General features: G+C 36.1%; 1 protein-coding gene across 1 annotated transcript in view; it reads left to right on the top strand.

Annotated features, from left to right (window-relative positions):
• Nucleotides 1-19,849, top strand: part of LOC112411020 (DNA repair protein RAD51 homolog 2) — a gene marked incomplete at its 3' end in the record, with an annotated part of 54,122 nt that overhangs the window by 20,690 nt on the left and 13,583 nt on the right. Inside the window, exon 5 of the mRNA XM_024761868.1 lies at nucleotides 19,587-19,723. Within this exon, the coding sequence (XP_024617636.1) occupies nucleotides 19,587-19,723 (137 nt within the window). The remainder of the gene's footprint in view (nucleotides 1-19,586; nucleotides 19,724-19,849) is intronic.

Genomic DNA, 19,849 nt, shown 5'->3' with positions numbered 1-19,849 from the left:
GGAAACCCAGCCCCACCCATCAGCAGTAAAGCAGATTAAAGTTTTACTGAGCTCTGCCCAGCAGAGCAGCACCCAGCTCTACCCACCACCAGTCCCTCCCATCAGGAAACCTGCACAAGCTTCTTAAATAGCCTCATCCACCAGAGGGCAGACAACAGAAGCAAGAAGAACTACAATCCTGCAGCCTGTGGAACAAAAACCACATTCACAGAAAGATAGACAAGATGAAAAGGCAGAGGGCTATGTACCAGATGAAGGAACAAGACAAAAACCCCAGAAAAAACAACTAAATAGAGTGGAGACAGACAACCTTCCAGAAAAAGAATTAAAAATAATGATAGTGAAGATGATCCAGGACCTCGGAAAGACAATGGAGGCAAAGATCGAGAAGATGAAATAAATGTTTAACAAAGACCTAAAAGAATTAAAGAACAAACAAACAGAGATGAACAATACAATGACTGAAATGAAAAGTACACTAGAAGGAATCAATAGCAGAATAACTGAGGCAGAAGAAGGGATAAGTGACTTGGAAGACAGAATGGTGGAATTCACTGCCACAGAACAGAATAAAGAAAAAAGAATGGAAAGAAATGAAGACAGCCTAAGAGACCTCTGGGGCAACATTAAACTCAACAACATTCGCATTATAGGGGTCCCAGAGGGAGAAGAGAGAGAGAAAGGACCTGAGAAAATCTTTGAAGAGATTATAGTCGAAAACTTCCCTAACATGGGGAGCAAAATAGCCACCCAAGTCCAGGAAGTGCAACGAGTCCCATACAGGATAAACCCAAGGAGAAACACGCTGAGACACATAGTAATCAAATTGGCAAATAATAAAGACAAAGAAAAATTATTGAAAGCAGCAAGGGAAAAATGACAAATAATATACAAGGTAACTCCCATAAGGTTAACAGCTGATTTCTCAGCAGAAACTTGACAAGCCAGAAGGGGGTGCAATGATATACTTAAAGTGATGAAAGGGAATAACATACAACCACGATTACTCTACCTGGCAAGGATCTCATTCAGAATTGATGGAGAAATCAAGAGCTTTACAGACAAGCAAAAGCTAAGAGAATTCAGCACCACCAAACCAGCTCTACAACAAATGCTAAAGGAACTTCTCTAAGTGGGAAACACAAGAGAAAAAAGGACCTACAATAACAAACCCAAAATAATTAAGAAAATGGTAATATGAACTTACATATCAATGATTACCTTAAACGTGAATGGATTAAATGCTCCAACCAAAGGACACAGGCTTGTTGAATGGGTACTAAAAGAAGACCCATCTATATGCTGTCTAGAAGCGACCCATTTCAGACCTAGGGACACATACAGACTGAAAGTGAGGGGATGGAAAAAGATATTCCATGCAAATGGAAATCAAAAGAAAGCAGAAATAGCAATACTCATATCAGATAAAATAGACTTTAAAATAAAGAATGTTATAAGAGACAAGGAAGGACACAACATAATGTTCAAGGGATCAATCCAAGACGAAGATATAACAATTATAAATATGTATGCACCCAACAAAGGAGCACCTCAATGCATAAGGCAACTGCTAACAGCTGTAAAAGATGAAATCGACAGTAACACAATAACAGTGGGGGACATTAACACCTCACACCAATGGACAGGTCATCTAAAATGAAAATAAATAAGGAAACAGAAGCTTTAAATGACACAATAGACCAGATACATTTAATTGATATTTATAGGAAATATAGATTTAATTGATATTTATAGGACATTCCATCCAAAAACAGCAGTTACACTTTCTTCTCAAGTGCGCATGGAACATTCTTCAGGATAGGTCACATCTTGGGTCACAAATCAAGCCTCAGTAAATTTAAGAAAATTGAAATCATATCAAGCATCTTTTCTGACCACAATGCTATGAGATTAGAAATGAATTACGGGGAAATAACGTAAAAAACAAAAATACATAGAGGCTAAACACTACGTTACTAAATAACCAAGAGATCACTGAAGAAATCAAAGAGGAAATCAAAAAATACCTAGAGACAAATGGCAATGAAAACATGACAATCCCAAACATATGAGGTACTGCAAAAGCAGTTCTAAGAGGGAAGTTTATAGCTATACAGGCCTACCTCAAGAAACAAGAAAAATCTCAAATAAATATTCTAACCTTACACCTAAAGGAACTAGATAAAGAAGAACAAACAAAACCCAAAGTTAGCAGAAGGAAAGAAATCATAAAGATCAGAGCAGAAATAACTGAAATAGAAACAAAGAAAACAATAGCAAAGATCAATAAAACTAAAAGCTAGTTCTTTTAGTTCAAGAAAACTAAAAGCTGCTTATCTTTTAGAAGATAAGAAAAATTGATAAACCATTAGCCAGACTCATCAAGAAAAAGAGGGAGAGGACTCAAATCAATAGAATTAGAAATGAAAAAGGAGAAGTTACAATATTAAAAGGATCATACACCATGATCAAGTGGGATTTATCCCAGGGATGCAAGGATTCTTCAGTATACACAAATCAATCAATGTGATACACCATATCAGCAAATTGAAGAATAAAAACCATATGATCATCTCAATAGATGCAGCAAAAACTTTCCACAAAATTCAACATCCATTTATTATAAAAACTCTTCATAAAGTAGGCATAGAGGGAACTTACCTCAACATAATAAAGGCCATATACGAGAAACCCACAGCAAACATCATTCTTAATGGTGAATAATTGAAAGCATTTCCTCTAAGATCAGGAACAAGACAAGGATGTCCACTCTCACCACTATTATTCAACATAGTTTTGGAAGTCCTAGCCTCGGCAATCAGAGAAGAAAAAGAAATACAAACTGGAAAAGAAGAAGTAAAACTGTCACTGTTTGCAGATGACATGATACTATACATAGAGAATCCTAAAGATGCCACCAGAAAACTACTGTAGCTCATCAATGAATTTGGTAAAGTTTCAAGATACAAAATTAATGCACAGAAATCTCTTGCATTCCTATACACTAATGATGAAAAATCTGAAAGAGAAATTAAGGAAACACTCCCATTTACCACTGCAACAGAAAGAATAAAATACCTAGGAATAAACCTACCTAGGGAGACAAAAGACCTGTATGCAGAAAACTATAAGACACTGATCAAAGAAATGAAAGATGATACCAACAGATGGAGAGAGATACCATGTTCTTGGTTGGAAAAAACAATATTGTGAAAATGACTAGACTACTGAAAGCAATCTACAGATTCAATGCAATCACTATCAAATTACCAATGGCATTTTTTATGGAAGTAGAACAAAAAATCTTAAAATCTGTATGGAGACACAAAAGACTCCGAATAGCCAAAGTAGTCTTGAGGTAAGAAAACGGAGCTGGAGGAATCGGACTCCCTGACTTCAGACTATACTACATAGCTACAGTAATCAAGACAATATTGTACTGTCACAAAAACAGAAACATAGATCAATGGAACAGGATAGAAAGCCCGGAGTTAAACCCACACACCTATGGTCAACTTATGTATTTTTGCAAATGAATCAACAGACAAAGAATTAATCTCCAAAATAATATAAACAGCTCATGCAGCTCGATAGTAATAAACAAACAACCCAATCCAAAAATGGGCAGAAGACGTAAATAGACATTTCTCCAAAGAAGACATACAGGTGGGCAAGAAGCACATGAAAAGCTGCTCAACATCACTAATCATTAGAGAAATGCAAAACAAAACTACAATGAGGTATCACCTCACACCGTTTAGAATGGGCATCATCAGAAAATCTACAAACAACAAATGCTGGAGAGGGCGTGGAGAAAAGGGAACCCTCTTGCACTGTTGGTGGGAATGTAAACTGATACAGCCACTATGGAGAACAGTATGGAGGTTCCTTAAAAAAGTAAAAATAGAATTACCATATGATCCAGCAATCCCACTACTGGTCATATACCCAGAGAAAACCACAATTCAAAAGCATACATGCTCCCCAATGTTCATTGCAGCACTGTTTACAATAGCCAGGTCATGGAAGCAACCTAAATGCCCATTGACAGCCGAATGGGTAAAGAAGATGTGGTACATATATACAATGGAATATTACTCAGCCATAAAAGGAAAAAAATTGGGTCATTTGTAGAGACATGGATGGATCTAGAGACTGTCATACAGAGTGAAGTAAGTCAGAAAGCGAAAAACAAATATCGTATGTTAACGCATATATATGGAACCTAGAAAAATGGAACAGATGAACTGGCTTGCAGGGCAGAAATTGAGACACAGATGTAGGGAACAAACGTATGGACACCAAGAGGGGGAAAGCGGTGTGGGGTGGTGGTGGTGGTGTGATGAATTGGGCGATTGGGATTGACGTGTATACACTGATGTGTATAAAATTGATGACTAGGGCTTCCCTGGTGGCGCAGTGGTTGAGAGTCCGCCTGCCGATGCAGGGGACGCGGGTTCGTGCCCCGGTCTGGGAGGATCCCACATGCCATGGAGCGGCTGGGCCACTGAGCCATGGCTGCTGAGCCTGCGCGTCCAGAGCCTGTGCTCCGCAATGGGAGAGGCCACAACAGTGAGGGTCCCGCGTTCTGCAAAAAAAAAAAAAATTGATGACTAATACGAACCTGCTGTATAAAAAAAAGTGTGATCAAGTGTATTCTATGGGAGAGAAGTAAAAATAGACCATATTTACAGTCTAAATTATACAATAATGTAATGTATTTGTAGATGTATTTATAGATGTATTTATTATTGCAGATTGTATTTGCTTTATCAATGTCTTTACTTTGGGAATCAAAAAAATAAAATAAAATCTGAAAAAAATACTTCATATTCATCAAGATAATGGTTATTAGAGGAGAGAGTGGTCATTAATAGAAGAAATCAGTGACATTCTCTTGATGTCAGTTGACTGGGTTCAGTTTGTGAAAATTTATTTAACTCTATTATGATTTTTGCACTTTCTATATGTTGTATGTTATACTTTAACAAATGTTTAATAAATGAAAATGCTCCATAAAAAAAAAAGAAAATCAATTAAATCTATCTGGTCTATTGTGTCATTTAAAGATTGCGTTTCCTTATTAATTTTCTGTCTGGATGATCTGTCCATTGGTGTAAGTGAGGTGTTAAAGTCCCCCACTATTGTTGTGTTACTGTTAATTTCCTCTTTTATAGCTGTTAGCAGTTGCCTTATGTATTGAGTTCCTTCCAATGTGGGGTGCATATATATTAATAATTGTTATATCCTCTTCTCAGATTGATCCCTTGATCATTATGTCATGTCCTTCCTTGTCTCTTATAACATTCTTTATTTTAAAGTCTATTTTATGTGATATGAGTATTGCTATTCCTGCTTTCTTTTGATTTCCATTTGCATGGAATATCTTTTTCCATCCCCTCACTTTCAGTCTGTATGTGTCCCTAGGTCTGAAGTGGGTCTCTTGTAGACAGCATATATATAGGTCTTGTTTTTTTGTATCCATTTAGCGAGGCTGTGTCTTTTGGTTGGAGCATTTAATCCGTTCACGTTTAAGGTAATTATCAATATATATGTTCCTATGACCATTTTCTTAATTGTTTTGTTTTTGTTTTTGTAGGTCCTTTTTTTGTCTTGTGTTTCCCACATAGAGAAGTTCCTTTAGCATTTGTTGTAGAGCTGGTTTGGTGGTGCTGAATTCTCTTAGCTTTTGCTTATCTGTAAAGCTTTTGATTTCTCCATTGAATCTGAATGAGATCCTTGCCAGGTAGAGTAATCTTGATTGCAGTTTCTTCCCTTTCATCTCTTTAAATATATCGTGCTACTCCCTTCTGGCTTGTAGAGTTTCTGCTGAGAAATCAGCTGTTAATCTTATGGGAGTTCCTTTGTGTGTTATTTGTTGTTGTTCCCTTTTTGCTTTTGATATTTTTTCTTTGTCTTTAATGTTTGCCAATTTGATTACTATGTGTGTAGGCGTGTTTCTCCTTGGGTTTATCCTGCCTGGGGCTCTCTGTGCTTCCTGGACTTGAGTGACTATTTCCTTTCCCATGTTAGGGAAATTTTCGACTATAATCTCTTCAAATAGTTTCTCGGGTCCTTTCTCTGTCTCTTCTCCTTCTGGGACCCCTATAATGCGAATGTTGTTGCATTTAATGTCCCAGAGGTCTCTTAGGCTGTCTTCATTTCTTTCCATTCTTTTTTCTTTATTCTGTTCTGTGGCAATGAATTCCACCATTCTGTCTTCCAGGTCGCTTATCTGTTCTTCTCCCTCCATTATTCTGCTATTGATTCCTTCTAGTATATTTTTCATTTCAGTTATTGTATTGTTCATCTCTTGTTTGTTTGTCCTTTAATTCTTCTAGGTTTTTGGTAAACATTTCTTGCATCTTCTCAATCTTTGCCTCCATTCTTTTTTTTTTAATTTATTTTATTTAGTTTACTTATTTTTGTCTCTTTTGGGTCTTTGTTGCTGTGTGCAGGCTTTCTCTAGTTCCTGTGAGTGGGGTCTACTCTTCATTGAGGTGTGCAGGCTTCTCATTGCAGTGGCTTCTCTTGTTGCAGAGCACAGGCTCTAGGCACGCGGGCTTCAGTAGTTGTGGCTCGTGGGTTCCAGAGCGCAGGCTCAGTAGTTGTGGCGCATATGCTTAGTTGCTCCGTGCCATGTGGGATCTTCCTGGACCAGGGCTCGAACCTGTGTCCCCTGCATTGGCAGGCGGATTCTTAACCACTGTGCCAGCAGGGAAGCCCTGCCTCTGTTCTTTCTCCAGGATCTTGGATCATCTTCACTATCATTATTCTGAATTCTTTTTCTGGAAGGTCTCCTATCTCCTCTTCATTTAGTTGTTTTTCTGGCATTTTATCTTGTTCCTTCATCTGGTACAAAGTCCTCTGCTTTTTCATTTTGTCTGTCTTTCTATGAATGTGGTTTTCATTCCACAGGCTGCAGAATTGTAGTTCTTCTTGCTTCTGCTCAAAAATAATTTTATTAAGGTACAATTTAAATACTCTAAAATTCAACCTCTGTAACTGTGTAATTTGATTATATTAGTGAATTCATAGTAAATCATCACAATCCAGGTTTACAACATGTCCCATCATCCTAAAACATTCCCTCATGCCCGATTATAGTTAATCCTCACTCCAATCCTCAGCCCTAGGCATCCACTGATCTACCTTTTGTCTACATATTTGCCTTTTCTAAAACATTTCATATAAATGGAATCAAATAATATGTCACTTTTGTGTTTGGTGTTTTTCACCTAGAATGATGTTTTTGAGGTTCATTCATTTTGTAACATGTATTAGCAGTTTGTTCTTGTTAATTGTTGAGTAGTATTAATAGTATTCCATGGTATGGCTGTAACACATTTTGTTTATCCAACTATCAGTTGATTGGTACTTGGATTGTTTACAGTTTTTATCTATCAGGAATAATGCTATTATGAAAATTCACAAACATGTCTTTGTGTGGGCATAGGTTTTTTACTTCTCTTGCGTAGATTCCTAGGAGTGGAATGGCTAGATAATATGCTAGGTGCATGTTTAGCTTTCTAAGAAACTGCCAGGCCGCTTTCCAAAGTGGTTGTGACATTTTACATTCTCACCAGCAATTCATGATGGTTTGTTTTTCCACATCCTCAGCAACACTTAGTATTGTTTATCTTTTGATTTTAGCTGTTCTAGTGAGTGTTAGTGGTATTCATTGTGGTTTTAATTTGTGTTTTCCTAATGACTAATGATATGAACACCTATTCATGTACTTATTAGCCATTTCTATGTTTTTTTAAATGAAATATCTGTTCAAATCTTTTGCCTATTTTTTAATTGTTTGTTTTCTTGTTATTGAGTTGTGAGTTATTTTATATTCTGGATACAAGTCCTTTATCAGATATATAATTTGAAGCTATTTTCTTCCTATCTGTGGCGTTTCTCCTCATTTTCTTAATGGTAACTTGTGAAGTTTTTAATTTTGTAGTCTAATCTATCAGTTTTTTTTATTTTAAAGGTTGTACTTTGGTGTCACCTCTATGAATTTTTTGTCTAGCCAAGGACACAAGTTTTTGCTATGTTTTCTTCTAGAGTTTTATATTTAGGTCTTACATTTAGTCTGTGGTCTATTTTGAGTTAATTTTTGTGTGATCTATTTTGAATTAATTGGTAAAGTAAATTGTGGAATATCTTCTCTTTTTTTATATTCTGTAATTGTTTGCATAGGATGAGAATTGTTTCTTGAAAATTTGGTAGAACTTGCCTGAAAAATTGTCTGATCTTGGTACTTTCCTTGTGGGAAAATTGAAACAATTAAATAAATTTTTTAATGATTAAAGGGCTATTCAGGTTTTTTATTTCTTTCTAAGTAGTTTTGGTGAATATTTTTAGGAATTTGCCCATTTTCTTTAAGTTTGAAAATTTATTGTCATAAAAATTTTCACTGTATTCTCCTTGTCTTTAAATCTGGTTTTATATGTGGTTCTACCCACCCTTTTCATTCCTAATATTATTAACTTTGTCTTCTCTTTCCCTTCCTTTTAAAAAGATCTGGTCAAAGGTTTGAGTATTTTATAGTCTTTTCAAAGAACTGTGCTTTTTGTTTTGGTTCTTTGTTGGTTTTCTTTGTCTTCTACCTCAATGACTTTTGTTATTTTCTTACTATCTCCCTCTAAATTGTGTTTTTTCTGGGATTCTTATCACCACCCCTCAACTTTTTAAATTACACATTTAATTAATTAATTTTCAGTTTTTTTTCTTTTTATTCTGAGCTTGTAAGGCTACGAATTTTTCTTCCTGCATTCTTTTTTGTGATAAAGTATTTTCATTTTTATTTAGTTCTAATAGTATTTAAATTTTTCCATTATGATTACTTCTTTAACTTATGTTTTTTTGGAATGTTTGAATATCTAAATTATTTAATTAAAAATTTACCTTTCACATTTTTTTGTTTTTTGTTTTTTGCGGTATGCTGGCCTCTCACTGTTGTGGCCTCTCCCGTTGTGGAGCACAGGCTCCGGACACGCAGGCTCAGCTGCCATGGCTTATGGGCCCAGCTGCTCCGCGGCATGTGGGATCTTCCTGGACCAGGGCACGAACCCACGTCCCCTGCATCGGCAGGTGGACTCTCAATCACTGCGCCACCAGGGAAGCCCTACCTTTCACATTTCAATTAGATTGTTAACCTAATTGCATTTTGGTCAGAGAATTTTGTGTGATATTGAGTCTCAGAAATTTTCTGAGACTTCTTGTTGTTGTTTTTAAATATTTATTTATTTATTTTGGTAAATAAATAAATATTTATTGGCGCTATTGGTAACGCCAGGTCTTAGTTGCAGCAGGCGGGCTCCTTAGTTGCGGCAGACAGTCTCCTTAGTTGTGGCTCAAGGGCTCCTTAGTTGCAGCTCGCCAGTTCCTTAGTTGCGGCATATGAACTCTTAGTTGTGGCATGCATGTGGGATCTAGTTCCCTGACCAGGGATCAAACCTAGGCCCCCTGCATTGGGAGCATGTAGTCTTAACCACTGTGCCACCAGGGAAGTCCCTGAAACTTGTTTTAAGGATTAATATGTGATCAACTTTTGTAAGTGTCCCGTGCGTGCATGAGAAGAATGATTATTCTCTAATGATTGTGTGTTCTGCCTACAGCCATTAAATTAAGCTTGTAATTTGGGTTGTTCAACTCTTCTTTATCTTTGCTGATTTTGTTTTTCTCAACCTGACCTGATACTAATTCAGAGAGGGTTATTAAAATACTCCATTATATTGTTAAGAAATTTACTTGTAGTTTTATTATTTTGTATATTTTGAGCCTATTTTATTATGTTTAAATTAACATATTTAGAATTGTGTATTCCTGGAGAACTGAACCATGTACTGTGGTTCTTCTATGTAGCACTTGTCACCGTTACAGGTTTACTGTTTGTGTGATTAGTTAATGTATGTCTTTCTCATTGGAGAATAAATTCCAAGTGGGCAGAGATTGTCTTATTCTTCTTATTATTACATCCACAGTGTTAGCACAGGTAGAAGGTACATAATAAGTATTAATTGAATGAATGAATTTGTTTTCATTTATTTATTTTTTAGCAGTTCTTTAGTACTTGTTTGCTATAATGTTTTGGTTCTTGCTGTCTCTCCTACACTCTCCTCTTTGGTCTTTGAATAAGCCAAACTAGGAACTTTTAATGTTATTGATCTTTCATGGTACAATATTTATTTTCATTTGTATGCCATTTGTTTTTTCAAATTATCAATATAGTACATTTAAGGAATATGATTTTTCTACTTAATTGATTTTTTATTAATAAACATCAGTGATTCTTTTATTTTAGGAGTTTTTTTCTTAAAAGTTTTAAAGTTGAATATCTCTGATTCTATATATCTATATCTACATATTTATTTATATAATTGTGGTTACATACTGCTGTTTAACAAATCATTCCAAAACTTTGTGGCTAGAAACATCAATAAATGCTTATTATCTCACACAGTTTCTGTGAGTCAGGAATTCAGAAGCAGCTTAGCTGGCTGTATTTGGTTCTGGTCTCTCATGGGATTACAGTTAAGATATTGGCTGAGGCTGCCATTATCTGAAAACTTGACTAGAGCTGGAGGAGATGCCTCCAAAGTGGCTCACTGACCTACAGAACTGTGAGATAATAAACGGGTGTTGTTTTAAAGCTGCTAGGTTTGTGGTCATTTGTTACATAGCAGTAACTCATACAGGTTTCAGTGGAGATGTCTAACTAAATTGCATTGCACGATCTTTGTTTCTGGTGAAAAGTTCAAACCTGGAGTCCTGGATATCAGATAGAAGTTAGATCTGTTGAAGGTAAGAGGTAAGGCATCTAGCTGAGTAAACTTAGACTAGGCCTGGAGATGACTTGAGGGAGTAAGAATAAATCTGGAAACATTCTGCTGTCACTTTTATAGCTGCTCTTTCCTGACTCTGACTTCAAAACACCCTAATTTATTTATCATCAGTTTTGATTTATGTGAACTGCACTGAATCTGTGTATGCTCAGTTACAGCACCAAGATTAAAAGTGGAATTAGAGAAGTGCTACTCATGCCAAAGGCAAAGCAGCAGAGGAGAAATCAAAGAGAAACCAACTCTGCTGAATCACTAATGGAAGTGAGCTACAGGGCTTTGTCTCATTCCCAGAGAACATCAAATTCCTCACTTATGGAATATATAAGCAGATAATTCTGCATCTATTATAACAGTATTGGTAGTAAAGATACGTTTGAAGTTTAAACTTTAAATGTTTGCATTATGTGGAGATCAGACCATGTAATGGTAGCCTTCTCACATGAGGTAATACAGATCAGATCAGTGTTTCTCAATTTTTTTTTCATTATCACCCCCTAAGGAGCTTTTTAGACATTTTTCCCCCTAATAAACCCCCGCCCCCCACGAGATTTTAATACCATAGATATACTGTACATCTGTTTATGTACTGTATGTAGTTCTGTGCTTTATATGGGAAAAGAGTAAAATCCCTCCTCCCCAATTAAAACCAAGTTTTGCCTTTGGGGTCACTGTCATCCCTGCTGAGAGTGCATGACAAAGATGCTGATGTGATTAGGTAAAATTAAAGGTTGTATTTAAAGGGATCATTAAAAAAGGTATTTTCATACTGTAATCCAGAGATTACAGGACTAGAGTACTGGTCCAAACTCATGTCAGCAAAAAGAGATATAGCATCTGCATGTCTTGTTTGGAGAGTACCTCTGGAAGGGTAAACCTGTGAAGCACTGACAAATCTTTACAACATTTAAGAGTAATGATTATACCCAGATCCTTGCTGTAAATAATGAGAAACAGTGTAGCACATGTCTACATTATTTGTGTTTCCTGAGTCATTTCTATGCTTTGTTCATGATTTAAGGAGACCAGGTGTCCTCCTTGAGTAGGGCAGTTTGCTTTGGAAGTGACCATCCTACTGTCCCAAAAAGGTAGAGGCAGGACGCCAGAGTCCTGCTTTGGCTTCCTGACTTTTCCTCAGAACAGGTAAATATTTCAGTTCTGCTTCTTTTTAGTTGGCAGGGTGGGCTGTGGTCTAAAGATCACAGGAGACAATAAGTCAGGGCTTGTAAATTCAAGTGTCCACAAAGGCCTTGGCATATATAGAAATGTATCAACAGTGAAACATAAATGCTTTATCAGTCAATTTTGGCTGCTCAAGTCTGCTTACAACATCAGCAAACAGTAATTTTTCTTGCTCATGGGTCTGCGGGTTGGCCAGGGTGGGTCTCATCTCCTTCAAGCTGCAGTCAGATTCTGGTCTGCTCCACGTGCAGCAACAGCAGTAGGAAAACTAGGGAGAGATTTCTAATCAGCGTTCCTTGATCTGCTCATGGGATTTGTTTATGCTGCCCAGTGTTTTGAAAGGCAGGACAACCAGGCCTTTGTCCTAGTACAGGAGTTTAGCATACGTGGTTGATTGAATCATTGTTCCTAATTCTTCATTCATTTCCTGATTAAGAAATGAACATCTTTCTCCATAAAAGTTTCATAAAGTCTTTTATATGGCACATATTATATGATTGTTAAATAAATTATTATATCTCTTGACAGTTTGATTTTTTTTTTTTTTTTTACTGTGTAGCTTGTGCTACTTGTCATTTCCATGTCTTCTTGCTTTTTTTCTGTTCTGTTCCCCTCCCTTCTTTTTCTCCTTCCCTTCCCATTTACTTTAAAAACAGCAGTTGTCAGTATTGAGTAAGAGGGAGTGGTGGAGAGAATTTAAGATATGAAATCTTCCTCTGTTGATATAAAGTAATTTAAAATCAAGATTTCTTTCACAAAGCAAAGAGCTACCCAACCTTTCTGATATTGTTTGCTTTTTGTTTCTTTGTTTGTTTGTTTTAGGATTCAGAGAGTGACTCTTAAAAAGAATTCTGTAGGTCTGAAGACCTAATCGTATTTATACATAACAGTAGAGCACATGGAGACGGGTAGTTAGATGCTGGGGGAAGGGGGTCATTAAAAAGATGCTATGGGCTTCCCTGGTGGCGCAGTGGTTGAGAGTCCGCCTGCCGATGCAGGGGACATGGGTTCGTGCCCCGGTCCGGGAGGATCCCACATGCCGCAGAGCGGCTGGGCCCGTGAGCCATGGCCGCTGAGCCTGCGCGTCTGGAGCCTGTGCTCTGCAATGGGAGAGGCCACAACACTGAGAGGCCCGCTTACCGCAAAAAAAAAAAAAAAAGCTGTGACGTTTCCACATGCTCTTTTCTCAGATCAGAACAAGGCAGTCCTTAAATTTTCTCTGCAAAGTGTTGGCTTGGTGGATTGCCCCATCCTCATGCCCCTATTTTGAATGTGTGGAAGAGTTACTAGGTAAGATTTTAGGCCCCAATAGGTCCAGGTTTCACATTCATCTCTACCAGTGAATCTTTTTTAAGACTAAAATGACTAGGCTTCATTTTCACTTTAATATAATTAGACTTTCTTTTCTTGGTAATAATTCTCTTCCCCCTTTAAAGCAATTGCTAATATTTGCTTCCTTGTTGATATTCTAGTGATCTTCACTACCGGTTGTTTTCTTTCTGTTCTTTTACATTTCTCATGCAGGATTTTTGAAACTCAGGCTCTAACTATATGAAGCTAATTGTATTTTACTGGTGTCTTCCGTGTGTAAATGTTGTATTCACTCTGAGTTTCCAAGAAGCAAATCACTTAGACTATTCTGGTTTGGCATGTTCTCTCTTTCTAACCACCATCGGAGCTGAACCTGGGAACTGAACACAATTTGAAATTTTGTGGTTTGGCTGCTAGAAGTCAGAGCTAAACTATCTGAAGCTAAAAATTATTAATGTTGAAATGTTTTAACCCACTAAATAAACCTGAAAAAATAATGAAATTTAACTCCAGCCAGCCCATAAAAATTGCATATAACATATTTTGTTGAGGTTAGAAAGAGAGGAAAAATATATGAAAAGGATGTGAGATTGCTAAAGAATTAGAAATTAGTTACTATAGTTTAAAGAAAATGTTAATATCCAAATTCGAATGCAAAGTAAAGCAAGCATACAAAAGCCAAATGAACCCAGAAATCTTATGTTATTCATGTGATATTCTACTTTTCTCAAGACTGTACTAAATCAGTAGATAAAAATAATGATGCAAAGCGAGAGAGAGGCATGGACATATATACACTACCAAATGTAAGGTAGATAGCTAGTGGGAAGCAGCCACATAGCACAGGGAGATCAGCTCGGTGCTTTGTGACCGCCTGGAGGGGTGGGATAGGGAGGGTGGGAGGGAGGGAGATGCAGGGGGGAGGAAATATGGGAACATATGTATATGTATAACTGATTCACTTTGTTATAAAGCAGAAACTAACACACCATTGTAAAGCAATTTTACCCCAATAAAGATGTTAAAAAAAAATAATGATGCAGGTAAAATACCAGTTGCACTTGTTTAACTTCAGATTTTTTTTTGCATGTTTTCTTTGAAGATGGAATAATAAGATAACACCTTACAGTATCATGGTATTTGATACTTTACTGAATATATTCATATATAACATCTTAAAAAATGTTTTTAAATTGAGGGCTTGTTTCACCTTTCCACTAAAAATCACAAAGCATTTCATGGGTTTAAGCTGATTAAATCTTAGAACATATCTAAAACCGGGCATGTAGGTACTATGTATAGAAAGGAAGTCCTTTGTTCCTCCGTTAGTTAGCACTCTGAAGAGTCATCATTTCTCATTTTCAAGATCCCCTTTCAACTATTATTGATAGAAGTTTCCTTTGCTCTGATGTCTGGTGATTAATTTGATCCATGTTGTCCTTGATGATGATAAAAGGTCCATGAAAAGTGTTTTGGGCTCTTCAAAACTACCAGTCTCCAAAGGACAGTATGTAAGATGGTCCATTGGGTTGTGGGAAAAAGATATTAGAACTTTTATTGGTATTTCAGTTTAAAACATGAAATAAACCTTTATTGATATTGAATAAGTGGATTGACACTGGCATCCTTACTTGGTCTGTATGTTCGACTGTCATGTGTCAGGTATAGTCCATGAGGAAAGGATACAGAAGGTTCACAGGGGTACCTTGATTGTATCTTTATTTTCAACATATTGGGATGAATTATAGTTCTGCATGTACCTAGTTAGGTGGATTTATTGATTTAACTAAATCGTACCTCACAAAGCAGACAAATGGCATAAAAAGATTCTTGCAAAGAAACTATGTATTGAAGGCAATACTAATAATGTGAGCAGAAGTGAACCACGTGTACATAAAAGTCAGAGCTGATGACTCTCCTACAATTAATGAAGTAAAAATCAATGACAGTCTAATCTCATCTGTGAAGACATCCAAAAAATTTGAAATTATAAAGAAAACAGTTTGATATATGGAATTGTATCCTTTATTGTTAACAGTGAAACTTCCTCTGTTATTTTGTTCCTTGAAATACTGGCAAATGATAGTAGGAAGCCATCATAGTTAAGAAACACATCACAGGAAGACGAACCTCCACAGGTTTTTCAGTGACTTTTAAAGTCATGTGATACATATTCAATATCTAGAAAAATTTCACTAAAATTAATGATAGGTATTTAAAAGCCTCTTTTGGGTTTTCTTAAGAGCAAAAGGCCAAATGCAATACATTGTTAATACTGTCAGGGACACTCTTGTTCTTCCTGTCCTGTTACAGTAAAGTGGATGAAATAAGACATAGGAAACAACATGGCAACAACTTAAGTGGATTCTTTTGTGAATAAATACTTTCAGATGGAAATCATTGCTGATGATAAGCATCAAGAATTAAAACAAGTTATTCATTGTGGAAAGATGCTATATAATAAAAGTACAGAAGTTTCTAACAGGGCCCACATTATTGTATTAATAAGCTAGATTCTGTTTCAGTAATGAAATACATGAACTAAATTATTTTTGGGCCACAAAAGTAAAGATGTGTCAAGGAAGATATATTCTCAAAAATAAATGACTTCTTGAATATAAAGCAATGTTTATGAGGGAATTTCCTGGTAGTAATGTTAATGTTCTGATTTTGACAGGGGTGTAGATTGCATATGTATATACATTTGCTGGAACTCATCAAATGATACACTCAAATGCAAGATTTGGGCATTTCATTGTGTGTAAAATTTACCTTAAAAGGAAAAAAAGTAATACACATTAAACTCAGGTTAATTATATACACACTGAACTGTTAGGGGAAAGTATATTTATGTCTTTGACTTACTTTGAAATGCATTTAAAAACATCTAAGATGGACTGATGAATGGACAGAAGGATGGATTGATGGATAGTATAGTGTAGTAGTATACTGTACTATAGTACAGTAACAATAAAATGGCAGTTGCAGAGTCTAGGTGGTGGGTATACGAATGTTCTCTGTAAAACTCTGAATTTTTCGGTTACGTCATCCTTAGGCAGTCTATAGCAACACAGAAGCTGATGTCAGATGTGTGAAGAGTGCTTCAGGATGGTACAATTTTTATAAGAACCTGACTGGTAAAGTATTGATTCTTTGTAGTATAGTCTGTAATGAGACGAAGAGTGACCATGAAAGTCATTTGAATCACAAGAGCTTCTTTGGTTATCTCACAGCAAAGATTGTAAAAGACTGTTGAATTTAAAGATGGGTGAAACTTTTATTTTTGAGTGAAACTTTTTTAAAATGAAAGGACAAGATATGTCAAATTTGCTGACACTTTTTGTATAACAAGTGGCTGTGTAATATGCCACCTAGCAGATTGAAAATCAAGCAAGCAAGCAACCAATGGAACACTCTTACTCCATCCCTTCAAAGTAAAGGATATTTTTACAATGAGTGCAAAAGTAACTGCTTCTTAAAAGACAGAGATCAAAATACAGAGTGTTTTTCAAATCATTGCTTGGAAATGTTTCTTTTATCATGTGATTTTTGTCATCAAAGATGTGTATCTTGTGAAAACTTTACTATCTGCACACTTTAAAAAACTTTAACAATATTTTCTATACTGTTAAGAAATCTTCCAGATAGTTTCCTTTGATTGTGAAACCAATTATTAAAAATGTTAAAAGTCAATATATTTTGATTAGTTTACGAAAATAATTAGTTGAGGGGCTTCCCTGGTGGCACAGTGGTTGAGAATCTGCCTGCTAATGCAGGGGACACGGGTTCGAGCCCTGGTCTGGGAAGATCCCACATGCTGTGGAGCAACTAGGCCCGTGAGCCACAACTACTGAGCCTGCACGTCTGGAGCCTGTGCTCCGCAACAAGAGAGGCCGCGATAGTGAGAGGCCTGTGCACCGTGATGAAGGGTGGCCCCCGCTTGCCACAACTAGAGAAAGCCCTCACACAAAAACGAAGACCCAACACAGCCCTAAATAAATAAATAAATACTCCTGTTCTCTGTTCAAAAAAAAAAAAAAAAGAATTAGTTGATATGAGGGAAGATGAAAATTTATTAGCCAGAGTTCAACAAAAACTTGATAATTGAAAAAGGTATTAAAAAATAATGATTTCCTAAGTACAACAAATCATGTATTTCTTTAATTTCAATCCTTGCAGTTTTGCAATTATCACCTTCTCAACTGTAGAGCCATTGCAATTAAGTACTGAAATAAGCAAAACTTAGGAACTGACATTTCAGTTACTGAATTACAAAATATTTAAATCAATATTTAAAAAACAGCATACATAGTTTCATTTATTTTCATTATTATCTTTGCTCCACTAAAAGTGCTAATAAGTTTTTATGAGAGTGAAAAGGTCTATACAACTAATATATGTTATGAAACTATTGATTTGTATTGTATTTTAGAATTAAAACAAGATACGAAACTATTTTTAAATGCTTGTAATCTTTATTTTTTAATCCCTATTTCATGTGGTTTTATACTGCATAGAATGTATTAGTAAAATAGTATATATATAATACATACGCATATATTGGAGGTTCATACTAAAATTTTTTTTTTTTTGGTTTGTTTGTTGGAGTATGTAATCAAAGAACTTCGGAGTTCTCACTGATCACTCATGATCTGGCACACTGTTACTGCTAGCAGCAATTATTTATCCTAAAAGTCTATATCATTGTTTTAGAGATTATAAATCAGCACATGCTTTCTAGCTTGTGAGCCTTTGTTTTTTTTAATGTTAAACTTTGATAAATGAAGTTTACCCTTACTCTAAATTCCAAAAACAGTAGTTCTCAAATGTAGAGCAGCATCAGTGTCAACTTACTAGAAACGTAAATTTTCAGGCCCTATTTCAGACCTATTGTTAACCAGAAATGCTGGTCGATGAGCTTGCCAGGTGATTCTAATGTTCACTCATGTTTGAGAACCATTGGCCTCCATGATTTAGACTCCTGGGTCATCCCTTCTTATTTCTTCCTGCTTCATAGTATATCTGAGACAGTTTCTTCAGATCTCGTGTGTCTCAGTCTTAGCTTGGACTTCTTTTTTTTTTTTTTTTTTGCGGTACGTGGGCCTCTCACTGCCGTGGCCTCTCCCGTTGTGGAGCACAGGCTCCGGATGCGCAGGCTCAGCGGCCATGGCTCACGGGCCCAGCCGCTCCGCGGCATGTGGGATCTTCCCGGACCGGGGCACGAACCCGCATCCCCTGCATCGGCAGGCAGACTCTCAACCACTGCGCCACCAGGGAAGCCCTAGCTTGGACTTCTGTTCATCTCTACCTGAGATTTTCTTCTCTCCTTTCCTCCTCTTCTTTTCCCTTCTTCCTATTGTGAAAAATTGTTCATTAGTGTTATCCTCACAAAAGGGATAGTGTTTTGGTTCTTAAAATTTGGATGCCACAGCCAGTATGACAAATAGCATGTTAAAGGGGATATTTTTAATATTTTCAAATTAATTTTTGTTAACTGCTTCCTGTTGGACTCAAATATGCCTGTGATTAATGTCCTATTCTTTTCCATCTATATCCTCTTGTTTTTGAATTTTATAATCTCAAAATAGCTTTCCACCAACTAAAATTTTAAAATATACACTTCAAAGTATGAATCACCTAGATTCAGTAACTATTGAATTTTGTTTTATTTGTTTTATCTCTCTTCTGCACAGACACACACACACACACACAGACACATACACTTTTTTTCTGATTCATTTGAAATTAAATTGTATGTATCAATACCTTTTACTCCTAAATACTTTTAAGAATAAAGATCAAAGTACCTTTTAGTGGGACTAGTACAAATGTACTAGTACTGTACAATATTGTTTTGAAAGGCCAATTTATAACAAATGCTAAACCAATTATTAAAGCCTCTTAAATATTTTTAAGATCTTTCTATAAATGTCTTAATGAGGAAAAGGTATAGAACTCCAAGTTGTGAATTTATAAATGAATCCTCAAGGCTTTCTCAACCAGTTTTTCATCTGAACTACAGAACACAGAGGATGGTCTGCGTGACTATTTTCTCACTTCTCCCAGGGATGGTGCATAACTAGTACCAATTCAGATGCATAGGGGAGAAGTTAATTTATTACATACAAGGGGCGTATTAGAATGTTCTCTCTGGGAACCCAGGTTAGTTGGACTGTATATGTAGCAAGTTCTTAAAAGGATTTTGCTTTGATTAGATTGTAATGTTTATACAAATAACAATTTTTTAAATTTTAGATTACAGGTCCACCAGGTTGTGGAAAAACTCAGTTTTGTATAATGATGAGCATTTTGGCTACATTACCTACCAACATGGGAGGATTAGAAGGAGCCGTTGTGTACGTTGACACGGAGTCAGCATTTAGTGCTGAAAGGTGGGAGATTTAATTACTTTTCATTAGAATGCTTTATCTTTGTAACTTATGTACAGCATGTAACATTTACAAACAAGTTAACATTTTTAGTTTTGAGAATACAAAGTGTTAGATACTGTTTTAAAG

This window comes from Neophocaena asiaeorientalis, unplaced genomic scaffold (genome assembly GCF_003031525.2).
Source record: "Neophocaena asiaeorientalis asiaeorientalis breed wild unplaced genomic scaffold, Neophocaena_asiaeorientalis_V1.1 scaffold936, whole genome shotgun sequence".
In the NCBI taxonomy this organism is placed as follows: Eukaryota; Metazoa; Chordata; class Mammalia; order Artiodactyla; family Phocoenidae; genus Neophocaena; species Neophocaena asiaeorientalis.
The sequence above is the reverse complement of the archived record's forward strand: the minus strand, read 5'-3'. Positions and strand labels throughout refer to the sequence as shown.